The 10,914-nt window shown below is 49.1% G+C and overlaps 4 protein-coding genes across 4 annotated transcripts; 3 read left to right on the top strand and 1 right to left on the bottom strand.

Annotated features, from left to right (window-relative positions):
- Positions 1 to 99: 99 nt before the first annotated feature.
- HD556DRAFT_1438973 (uncharacterized protein) lies at positions 100 to 1,820 on the top strand (the record flags this gene model as incomplete). The annotated part of the gene is made up of 4 exons (XM_041305907.1): positions 100 to 192; positions 242 to 630; positions 679 to 922; positions 972 to 1,820. 4 exons carry the CDS (start codon positions 100 to 102, stop codon positions 1,818 to 1,820), a joined length of 1,575 nt encoding a protein of 524 aa, XP_041164716.1.
- A 1,866-nt stretch (positions 1,821 to 3,686) lies between these two features.
- HD556DRAFT_1438972 (mitochondrial amino-acid acetyltransferase) lies at positions 3,687 to 5,683 on the top strand (the record flags this gene model as incomplete). The annotated part of the gene is made up of 3 exons (XM_041305906.1): positions 3,687 to 3,788; positions 3,850 to 3,915; positions 3,962 to 5,683. 3 exons carry the CDS (start codon positions 3,687 to 3,689, stop codon positions 5,681 to 5,683), a joined length of 1,890 nt encoding a protein of 629 aa, XP_041164715.1.
- A 996-nt stretch (positions 5,684 to 6,679) lies between these two features.
- HD556DRAFT_1341131 (glycosyltransferase family 4 protein) lies at positions 6,680 to 8,757 on the bottom strand. Its single transcript, XM_041302097.1, has 6 exons — positions 8,470 to 8,757; positions 8,108 to 8,415; positions 7,865 to 8,054; positions 7,431 to 7,754; positions 7,074 to 7,374; positions 6,680 to 7,016 (listed from the first exon to the last, which is right to left on the bottom strand). Exons 1-6 carry the CDS (start codon positions 8,649 to 8,651, stop codon positions 6,759 to 6,761), a joined length of 1,563 nt encoding a protein of 520 aa, XP_041164714.1. The 5' UTR covers positions 8,652 to 8,757; the 3' UTR covers positions 6,680 to 6,758.
- A 1,547-nt stretch (positions 8,758 to 10,304) lies between these two features.
- On the top strand, positions 10,305 to 10,809 carry HD556DRAFT_1438969 (uncharacterized protein; the record flags this gene model as incomplete). Its single annotated transcript, XM_041305905.1, has 2 exons — positions 10,305 to 10,707; positions 10,754 to 10,809. The coding sequence occupies 2 exons, from the start codon at positions 10,305 to 10,307 to the stop codon at positions 10,807 to 10,809; spliced, it is 459 nt and encodes a 152-aa protein (XP_041164713.1).
- Positions 10,810 to 10,914: the final 105 nt, after the last annotated feature.

Below are 10,914 nucleotides of genomic sequence, written 5' to 3'. Positions count from 1 at the left end.
CTAACTTTGATCTGTAGGTCACGTGTATGGGGCACATCTAAGCTGCCGAACTACAATTACCACACCTGTGACAATCATTATCGAGGATCCTTTACGAACATGGAAGATCCGACGTTGACCTCGCTGCCTGTGGAACTCGTTCATAAGATCATCTCTTTGCTGGACTGGAGAACAATATTGGTTTGCCGGGAGGTGCGCACAACGGATATTCTTGAAAGTCGACCGCACTCATGTTATACAGGTTTGCAGATTATTCCACTCAATAGTACAAGGAGATAGTGCTCAATATGAAATTGAGCTTGCTGTATCTGGGATGGTGGACGGCCCTCCAAGCCAACTTACCACCTCAGATCGGCTTGCACTTCTTAAGGAACGCAATGATGCATGGGAGTCTCTGAGATGGGTAGAATCGCGGGATATTCCGATGATGCAGGGACACATCTGGGAGTTATACGGCGATGTGTTCGCGCAATCTAGCACGCCAGATGTCCTTCACTTCCGTCAGCTGCCATCAAAGTACAGGAAAATCGAAGAAAAAACATGGGATGTGGCGCTGGACATGAACGTTCGAGACTTCACAATGGATCCTGCGCAGGACCTTCTCGTGCTCATCGAGGAGCCCACCCAGCTGTATGTTACTTCACTGCTGTATATTTACCAAATCTGACACATCCACAGCCCTCATATCAACGCCACTACCCGTAGCATTCGGATCCATATACGTTCCCTCACCACAGGAGACAGGCACAGATTAGCGCCTCAACCAGCCATTCTCGTTCATGACCTCAATGTGCGGCACCCCCGAGCAACGTATACATTACGAGTGTGCGATAATCTCCTGGGTATCTTATTCACACTCCAGGATGAAGATGCAGACCCCGAACTTACCATATGGGACTGGTCAACGGGCAAAGTTATTTTGGTAATTGTTCAAAGTTCCGTGGTGCCACCCTCTGATCGTCATTTCTTAGACATGCTTCAGTTCCGAGATTGCGACATTTGCATTCCTCAGCAGTCGCTTTTTGCTAGTAGGCAGCATCTTTGACTCCGAAGCTATAAACATACAGGCCCGCCTCTACGTGTTTGATATGACCAAGCCATCTAGCGAAACGTTTGGCCTTTGGGCGGACTATTCTTGCGTATTTCTTTGGCCCGAATTCAACTTCTGGACCAACCCGGTGGCTCTTTCAATCCGCTCTGATCCATCGCCTACCTGGCAGCCTAATCCAGAGGCTCGGTTACCCTTCTCAACGGCGCCTGGGGACAGGCTCCTCATCATTACAGTCTCCTTGGTGAACAATGACCGTATCGTCCCTTACGATATGTTCGTTTCAGCTGATACTTTGCTATCTCATATCGAAGCCCTTCCTACGGAGGTTCGCTCCCGTGAAATCAAATGGGATGAGTGGGGCCCCGCAGGCACACGCTTGATGCGGTCTTTGTCACAGCCTTCCCTCTGGGTGTGCTACGTATTCGGGACCAAATTCGTGTCTCTTACTGAGCCGACCCACACGTCTCCGCAGACTTTGGAGATGTGGGATTTCAACCAGCTCGCAATGAAGCGAGATGCCAAAGTTCAAGGTGGTATCAGCCATCATGTACGTGATACGACGGTAATTGATAAAGTCTTTGCGGACGAAATCTACACGAGTCTACCCTACCGGGTTATCAAGCGCACCCTACCTCCACATTCTTCTCCGGAATTAAGTTTTACTGCTGTCATATATAGCGAAGACAGCCTCATTTTAGTAGATGTAAGCATGCCACACCCTTACCGTATCGAACGTTTCTCTAATGGCGCACGTCCATTTGCAGTCTAGTCACCGGTATCTTCGCCTTCTCACTTTTTGAGCACAAAGAGATCATTGCAATTTTCAAATGACAATTAAAAAGGCCACCTGGATCCTACATTGCCAGTTGCGCGGTAACCACCCAACTTCGAACACTATGTTCAAGTGATATACTTCAGCCAAAACGAGTCAAGGAACGCGAATATTCTGGACAAACGAGGAACTCGGTCCGTTGGCGCGACCAGTGATAATATTGAAAAATGAGTATTGCATTTTATTTGCAAAGCTTCCTGCAGCTGGCTAGGTAGTGAGGCATCCCTAGCAGGGGATGGGCAGGGGGTGTGGCAGGGGATGGGCACAATTTGCATGGTTTAGTCAGCATGCTCGCAGGCTTTGGACCAGACATCCTTCGAGCCATTAGGCCGCAGTGCCCTCGCGAATGGGCATCTGTTCCAGCACCTTCCTTAAATTTCGTATTCGAAGCGTCGTCGTGTATGAAAATCAGAATCATGTTTCCGCGAAAATGGCTCATCATAGCAGTGGAGATTAATTTCCGTACTTCCAACGCTTTTTCGTCATACCTGTATTAGCTCTGCAGGTTTCTTCCAGGACCATCGATTGAACTATGAAGCAAATCATCTCCCCATACTGCTACTGTCCCAACTGTAGGTCAACACAAATCACGGACAGTGAATTACCTCCCAAAAGCAATGGCCTCTAGCGGCCATCAGGACTGATGGGCCAAAAAGTTATACACCATCCCATACAGAGCATGTCCATATTCTCATCGCTAGAAGCAATATAAAGTCATATATTACGACGTAAAAGGCCCTGCAATCAACGTAACGTGCCCTAAAGGACTTACTGGTTCTCTGCCGCCTGGTGCAGATTCTTTGAGTGTCCAGCAGTGGCACATTAAAATCAGAATGAAACGAAAATAAAAGTTAGCATATCAAGGAAAATCACAGCAAGTTACCGATTACCTCTACAATGTAACCCATGTTAGTGACACCAACAACGAGTATTCCTCCATGTCGGCACCTTTACGCTTGCCATTCATGCGGACCACTTGTGCAAGATACATAATAGCCCTGAGATGCGGCCACATGATAAGATGGGATCCGCGCTGGTGGAAATAGCACGTCATATTGCGTGTCGTATTGCAGGAAATATCGCCTAGTTCGTCATATTTGATGAACCTGCTTGCAGAAGAAGTCATTCATGATTACGGGGCACTGGAAGTTGGCTGTAGCCTGGCGAGGACGTTATTGTGGCCTGTGCTATTGTTAGTTGGGTTACTGGATACGTATTCTTCCTGTATAGCTGCGGCGCTACGTGAACAAAGGATATATTATAAATATTTCGGAATAGAACGCACGATGGCAGGGTATGTTAGTAGATCCGCTATCGCTTTCGTTAACAGAACGTTTCTGTAGCGCTGACATCTACTCGGATTCGTGCATTTCTTGCAGCCGGCGGGCCCGGTGATGGAGTGTTACGAATGGGCTTAGCTCCAGTCTCATGATGCGTTCGTTTTGCTCGAGAATATACGCCGATTGGGTGGCAGAAATGGACTCAGATCAAGAAATGAAGTGGCAAGTTAGTCACTGATTCTGTAATCGTGCAACGTTCGAGCAACCTTCAACCGAACGAATGGATGATTCAGATTTTCCCAATTTAGAAGGATCTGGATACGAACGAGAAAGTTATGCCAGACGCTGTCCTATGACTGCGTGGAGTCACGGTTGACTCCTGACCGTTGGCGCTTGGCTGCCTGCCAGCGTGTTCCTTTCATAGATTTCCTCTGATCTTTCTTCCTTATGTACAGGATTTCCTAAATGTCGTTTCACCTGCCGCTTAAAAGCTGCACACCCCCAGCCTAGTCGAGTCATCATCATGCTCTCACATACTATCCACCACGGGCCTCGTATACTGTCCTCCGTTGCAGCCTCAGCCTTGAAAGCACGTCGAACTCAGACGTTCAAGGCCTTCTATGCCGTACGTACTATAGCTTAATCACACAGGGCAGATGTATTGACTCCCGATTTGTCCTTTGCAGACTATTCGAAGTCTTCGTCAACCCCCGCCCACTGTCGAGGTCGATGATCTCGACCCGCGGGATAATGTATGTCTTGATTTATTTTTCCACGACAAGCTAACCTTCCCAGCAGGACTTCATTCTCTCCCTCCTGAAAGCCAATCCTTCTCTCCGGGATACTAAATCTTACCTCGCGAATTTTGGCGTTCGTCCATCAACTCCGGAAAATGCCGGCTCCGTTTTCCCATCTACTATTTCGACGCCCTTGTTTCTAAAAGAAGCCCCAGATATATCTGTCGATAAACAACCAGAACAGGCTAAGCCTGACCCGAGCCCTATCTTGTCTTCTATATTGAATCCTGTCTACCGTCGCACTGCTCTTGTAAAACTACAGGGTCCGTTCACAAATAAGCAGCTCGATAGCATCGCCAGGGGCATGGTCTACCTCGAGAAACTCGGACTTGTCAGCGTTATTGTCGTCGAGAATGATCAGATCAGGGGCGACGATGGAGAGCGCTCCGCTCTCATCGAAGAGATTATGCGAGTTGTCTCCGCATTAGAAGCACAAGGTGCCGAGGCGCGCCCCGTCCTCGGTACCACTGTCCGACTAGGTCCTAAGCCAGATGATGACCAGCTTCGCGAGCCTCGCAATTTTATTCCCCCTGAAGCACATGTGTTTCCCTCGGACCTTGTCGCCATCCGTTCTGCTCTTCGCGCCGGGGAGATCCCAGTTCTTCCTCCTTTTGCCCTGGACTCCTTCTGCAGATCAGTACGGATAGGTGCTAATGACGTTCTTGGCGCCCTTGCTCGCGGCATGGTCGAAGCTGCTGCGCTTGATGATAATGACATGAAGTCAAGTCCTCGTGATCCCCATGCAGACTACTCTCAAGATATCAACCTCGTTCCTCTGCGACTGATGATTATCAGTCGGGAAGGAGGGGTCCCTTCCTATGCCAGAACAGGCTTCCCTCATCTCCTCATCAATCTCACATCCGAGTATGATTATATCCGCGATACTTACGACCCATCATGGTCCAATGAAAAGGATTCTTCGCTTTCAAATTTGTCCCTCGCGCGTACCTGCTTAGCGTACATGCCGCCTACATCATCTGCCATCATGGTTTCTCACCGTTCGCCGAGTTCCCTCATCGCCAACCTCATCACGAACAAGCCCGCCGTTAGCTCGAGCCTGCCTCACGCACTTCTCCAAGGTAACCGAAAACTCACGCGGGACACGCCCACTCTTCTGCGTCGCGGTCTCCCAATACAAGTTATTCGCAGCCTTGCGGACGTTGATAAAGCGAAGATGAACTACCTCTTAGAGACCTCCTTCAAGCGCACTCTCGATGCCGATGCTTTCTACAAGCGCCTAGAACAGAATCTCGACTTTGTTGTGGTCGCAGGAGATTATGTTGGCGCCGCCATTGTTACCAACGAGCCCTCGCCCAATTCCTCTGAACCCGTCTCTTATCTTGACAAATTTGCTGTATTACCTAGTCATCAAGGTGACGGTACCGTCGACTTCTTGTGGGTCGCCCTCCACGACGAATCTTATGGTTTGGGCCACCTGTTCTCCATTAACCCAAACGGGGGCAAGGAGGGCAAGGGTGAAGGCCGAGACCTTGTTTGGCGGAGTCGTGATGATAACCCCATTAACAAGTGGTACTTTGAGCGTAGCTCCGGCCATATGCGGATGGGCTCGTGGGTATTCTTCTGGTGTGATGCTGAGAAACGTCTGAGAGTGGAGGAAGGACGCCGTGCCAACGCTGGTCTTTCTTACGTAGAAGAATGGGAAGAGAATCGCTTGTCACGGTGGGCAGACGTTATCACCAAAATTCCATCTGTGTGGAAATAGAAGTTGAGATCTGTATGTACTTCATAGTATAACACTTCAGTGGTGTAGGTTTTGAATTACAACACTCAATGTAGGACAAGTAAATTATTATCCATCGTAACGGCGAGCCCGCACCAAGTCCCCGACTCCTCTGAACATCTGCAGCGATTCCTGCGGACGAAATTTCTTATCTCCTTCAGTTCTCAGGTGTTCTGGCACCAGCTGTGCTTTACCGTCTCCTGTCCCATGATAACTTTCCTGACAAATCTCCTGGAATCCCTCGCTAGTGCTTGGTCTTTGCATGTGACATGTCAGGCTAGAAGAGCCTGACAGATATCAAAACGCACTACACTCCGACTGCGTTTGCAGGTGAGCCGTCGTCTGGGCACCCAGCCCACAGGCACCAGATAATGAAATTGCCTGGTTGCGAGCGTGTTCAACTGCCACAGAAACACAGTGGTGGTAACCACCAGAATGTCTGAAACTCACTCATACGGAACTGTGATAACAGACAAGCGATTTAAATAGTAGCCATACGCGAAAGATGTGCGGGTCTCAAAGCGATGGTGTAATATTGCGAGTGCATCACAGGATATATTGGGGCAATCATACATGTCATAATTGACATGCATGTCAGTGGTAGGCACGCTCGTCGAACACCGGAGTGGCGCGGTACGGAGCCTCGACGTCCGACAATAAACCTGTAAATGCAAAGAATAAACTGACGGAAATGAACGTGAGGCAAGTCAATGAACCAATGAACCACACGAATTATAAATTCTTGCCACCTTAGATTAAGAACCACTTGTCACTGCTGTTCAGACTGGAAGCTGCGGATAACGGTCAAATCACTGGATTTATTATCCGCCGCGACGGAGACGCATGTGATAGAAAAGGCTATATTCCTAGCTGAACTGAGAAAGCTCTGAACATTGCGCATAAGGTGGACTGTTCCTGCCTCAAGGACTCACGTCTCATCAAATGCCAGCAGGGGCTAATTTCCATCCACAAGTGACATTCTCGGTTCAATAGTGATAAAAACACGAGCACGAGAATATCGGGGACGAGTGCCCCTGTGAATGACTTGGCACCTCCTTCATATGACCCACCCTTTCCAAGCAGCTTCCCAACCCTCCACAAAGCGCTCCTCGGCGAATGCGCTTACAGCCCAGGTACGTGCACGCGTCCTCATCGCTCGCTGCTCCGACTTACTCATGCTCAGCACTGTGTGCATGGCGTTCGCAAAGCTCTGCGGATCATGTGCATGGAATCCCGTTGCTTCACCGTCCAGGGGCACAACAATATCATGAAGTGGGCCGCCGGAAGCGTGCGTCACAGGAATCACACCTGCAGCCTAGTTTCGCCCGAGGTAAGTTGGTATACGAAACAAAGTAAAACAGGGAATCTGCACCATGAATTCAACGACGTTGATTCCAAAATGTTCGTCCACCATCGTGCTGAGCCCGATGCTAGCCATTGCGAGCCAGCCGAGCATTTCCGGGTAACTTGCGTTGACGATGAACTGGACGTAGGGGGTTATCTTGAGTTTTTCTGCGAGATCTCTGAGAGACTGCACGCGGGCGTGGTCGTCCGCGTTACGTGCGCCACCCAGTAGGAAAAGTTGCACAGAAGAGGAGCCAGAAGTATAAGTTGGGTGATCGGCCAATAACTGCGCAAAAGCGCGAAGTTGAGCAGGGTGGTCTTTTTCTGGCCTTTATGAACGACACTTGAGCTCCAGTAACAAATGTAAAGTAGAATAGAAATATACCTGAATTGTGCAATACTCAGAATAATTCTTTCCCTCTTGTCCAATGGGAATTGTGCCATCTCGCGGGTATCGCATGGCGGGTAGACAATATTGGCTTCTGGTTTCTTGCTTGCTGAATCGGCGTTGAGTTTCTTCGACTTCTTGAATGTAGTCGCAAAGAGACGAAGGATAAAAAGGGGGTTGAGAAAGTGCATTACGTTCATGACGGGGTCAGAGTGCGAGAGTATTGCATCGACGTGATTCTTTGTCCAGCTGGAGTTTGCCATAATAAAGGAAGGGCGGGAGAGCGCCAAGGAGTAGTGATACATTAGGAAACGGTAATACCTATGAGGTGTGTTATGATAAGTACCAGTCACAAACGGAACCGCAGCAGGAGATAAAATTCTAAACAGAGCGAGAATGTAAAAGGTGGAAGGTGGATCACTTGTACTCACCACATCTTCCCGCGACTCAATACCAACGAGCCTGCGACGTCTCCGCGGTTGGTATGACCCACCTTTCTGGCCTTCACACGGGCCAGCATGTCCGTACTGATTGTTGGATAATGGATATATGCACCCATAGGTATGGATCCCTTCGTGATCCATGCAACTACGTGGAATGTGAAAGCGTAACCCATGCTGTCTAAGAGGTATGAGCACCGATAGCCCTGCAGCATCCAAAACAAGTAGACCTACCAATGTATAAGTCTGGGATGATTTGGGATAAAGCTTCCCAAGCGAGGAACATGGACCCAAGACTCTGGCCAAGAAGTGTAAAACGCGGCCAAGCGGCATCCTCCACTAGACGTCTTCTCTTTAGGAAGACGAAATGTAAAGATTTGGGATCAAGAGTGATATTGAAGCGTGCTTCGACTTGAGTTATAATCTGTTCTTTTGTCGCGTCGACGTCTCCAGTATATACTAACGAGACACAGTTAGGATGTGCACGTTGGGTAGCCGCTATAGCAGTCCAGAGGACACGTTCGCCTCCCCCACCTGCATTGCTACAAAAATCTCACGAATTAAACATTGTCCAGTCCTTGGCGGAAAAAACCTACCAGTAAGGATGGAAGAAACCGATGAATTGAGGGTTTGATGTGGTGGAGATGCCAAGATTCTTGATGATGGCATGGCGAGCTTGTGCTGAATGTCTAGCAAGTTTATTTGTGTAAGCAGTAAAAATGATGATACCAAGGAGGCCTGTTAGAAGAAGGCACAGCAGAGCGATAGCAAAAGCCATCAGTGCAAGTACTGTATGGTAGCCTGCAGCGGAGCTTTGAGGCTCACCTCGCCGACCTGAGAGCCAAACACGCCGTGTCCACTGTAACTGCCAAGATGTCCCGTTCTGGTAAACCGTTTCAACTTTCGGCATTACATACGTACAACACATACAACGGCCCTCCGGCATTCCAGGACCCTGTCGCTGTTGTTTCCTCTTCCAAGACACACAAACAGCCAAAGAGATATCAGGTCTCCGTGCGTCCTCTATGATCCCGCAGAAGTCTGTACTGCAAATGATTAATCATTATTGACTTCGTCGTTCGCTCCTTGTTCATATACGTATTCTAAAGTCTTGTAGATTCACCCTTCCCGTTCGTGCTTGGTGTCCCCGTTTTTCTCAAGCTCAAAGTCACTGGTACTGACTTCAGGTACTCCGCTGTCCGCTATCTCGTTTTACTCTTCCTCTCCGACTTTAATTGACACTAGCCGTTTCTTGACCATGAAGTTTTTTCTCTCATTCTGCTTGTACGAGTGAGTAGTTCTTCGTCACAGTCAGGTTGGCCAATCGTATACTCAAAAACCTGCAGCAAACTCTCAGGTGACAACCCTCACCTCTTCGAACATCCCGCTTTTCTCATCCCTACGAACGGAGCTTCAGTGTTTTTAGGTGGGGGTGACCCGAACCTTCACAGTCGTATGCCGAACCAATCCATTCTTTAGCGTCTTTGTCATCATTGTGTGCCGCTCATTATCGAAACCTGGGGTGAATCTTGTCAGCGATCCAGGATATCACTCGAGTTTGCTTGCAGTTTGTGGATCAGTTTCCGTTAGGTAATCTCTTGCCCGTGACTGCTCTTAGTATTGCTCATATCATTGAGCAAATTTCCATGTTTATTCGCGAACATTACCTTGACATTGCGCGTGCACATGCCGTTGGAACCGCTTCAGTCGGTATATCTTACGTCTTTGGTATCTCCGCCCAGACTCTCGAGGTTCTCGAAACTCTCCGCCTTCGTTACTTCGACTGGCCTCACGACGCCAGAAATCGCATATACTGCCACCGCAAGAAGACAGCTGTACCCTTTCAGAATTTCAATTGATGTAGGGGGCGAGGACCAACTCGTCTAGGCTCTTGCAAGCACTGAGGTGTCTCATGTCGAGGGAGAGTTCGGTCAAGTCGTCTTGTCTTCTTGTCCTTTCTGGACAAGGCAGCTATGAAATATGAGTAGAAGGTGCTGGGGCTGAATTAGGCGCCACCGCTGTACATTGGCCTGACGGCAGCAAAGAACATAGTTGTGGAATGCCCTGCTCTTCTTCGACCTCGCAGCCATCCCGTTCGACCTTCAACTAGCACGTACCGATGACTTCCCAACGCAATTCTGGCGACATTTTATTTCCTCATTCATCTCCTGTTTGTTTTCGCGACAGACTCGGAATCCATGCCAGACCCGCTCAATGATACCCTCCAAGCATTGGGTGAGGAGCCAGGCTAGCGAGAACAAGCCCAGGATCCGAGAGAGGAACCTCGTGATCAGTGAAATGATACAAGTCGCCATCAACAGTGTGTGCCATCTACCTTCACTCGATACATCATTCGTGTGCCCTTCGCGGTGGCGATGTTCGTCGCGCTGTTGAGCTGTTGGAGCAAGGCACGAATATTATTTGGACCCAGATGGCACGACTCCGCACGCCTCTTGACACGCTCCAGACTTACGGCGATTATGCAGTGACTCTAATAAAGAGATTCAGAGACCTCAGCTCCCTCCTTGATAAACCTCCTGCGAGTCATTCAGATGGCACCCTAGGGGTCGATGTAGAAGCGGAAGAAACTCGGCACAGACGTCTGGTGGAGAACTGGAATGGAACTGTAGAAGAGATCCGGAAGATCGAGGGCTTCTCTCGTTTCCTGTTCCCTCCGATCTTCAAGATGCGTGATGGGCCCATCATCGTGCTCATCGCAAGCAGATCGTCTTGCTATACCATCGATGGATCACGCGATCAGCGGCCCTCGAGGGAAGTACCTATCACTGACCGTCCATTTGACAGTCTCGGACTCTCGGAATGCCTTTCGCAATGTCCGATATCGTACATAATATCAAACTACTCTCACTCAAGGAAAAGTGCCACGTGCCCCTACATCGCTATTGGAACAGCTCATCGCTGTCATTTCTGGCTAAGTCGGATTTGGCCTCGAATGAAAGTTATAAAAAAGCCCAGGAGCTCTGTGAGAGACAACCAATGCAGAGAGCAGTAAATTATAACCCGACAAAACCCTCTCCCAC

The sequence above is a fragment of the Suillus plorans genome, assembly GCF_016647745.1.
Source record: "Suillus plorans strain S12 chromosome Unknown HD556scaffold_8, whole genome shotgun sequence".
Lineage (NCBI taxonomy): Eukaryota > Fungi > Basidiomycota > Agaricomycetes > Boletales > Suillaceae > Suillus > Suillus plorans.
The sequence above is the reverse complement of the archived record's forward strand: the minus strand, read 5'-3'. Positions and strand labels throughout refer to the sequence as shown.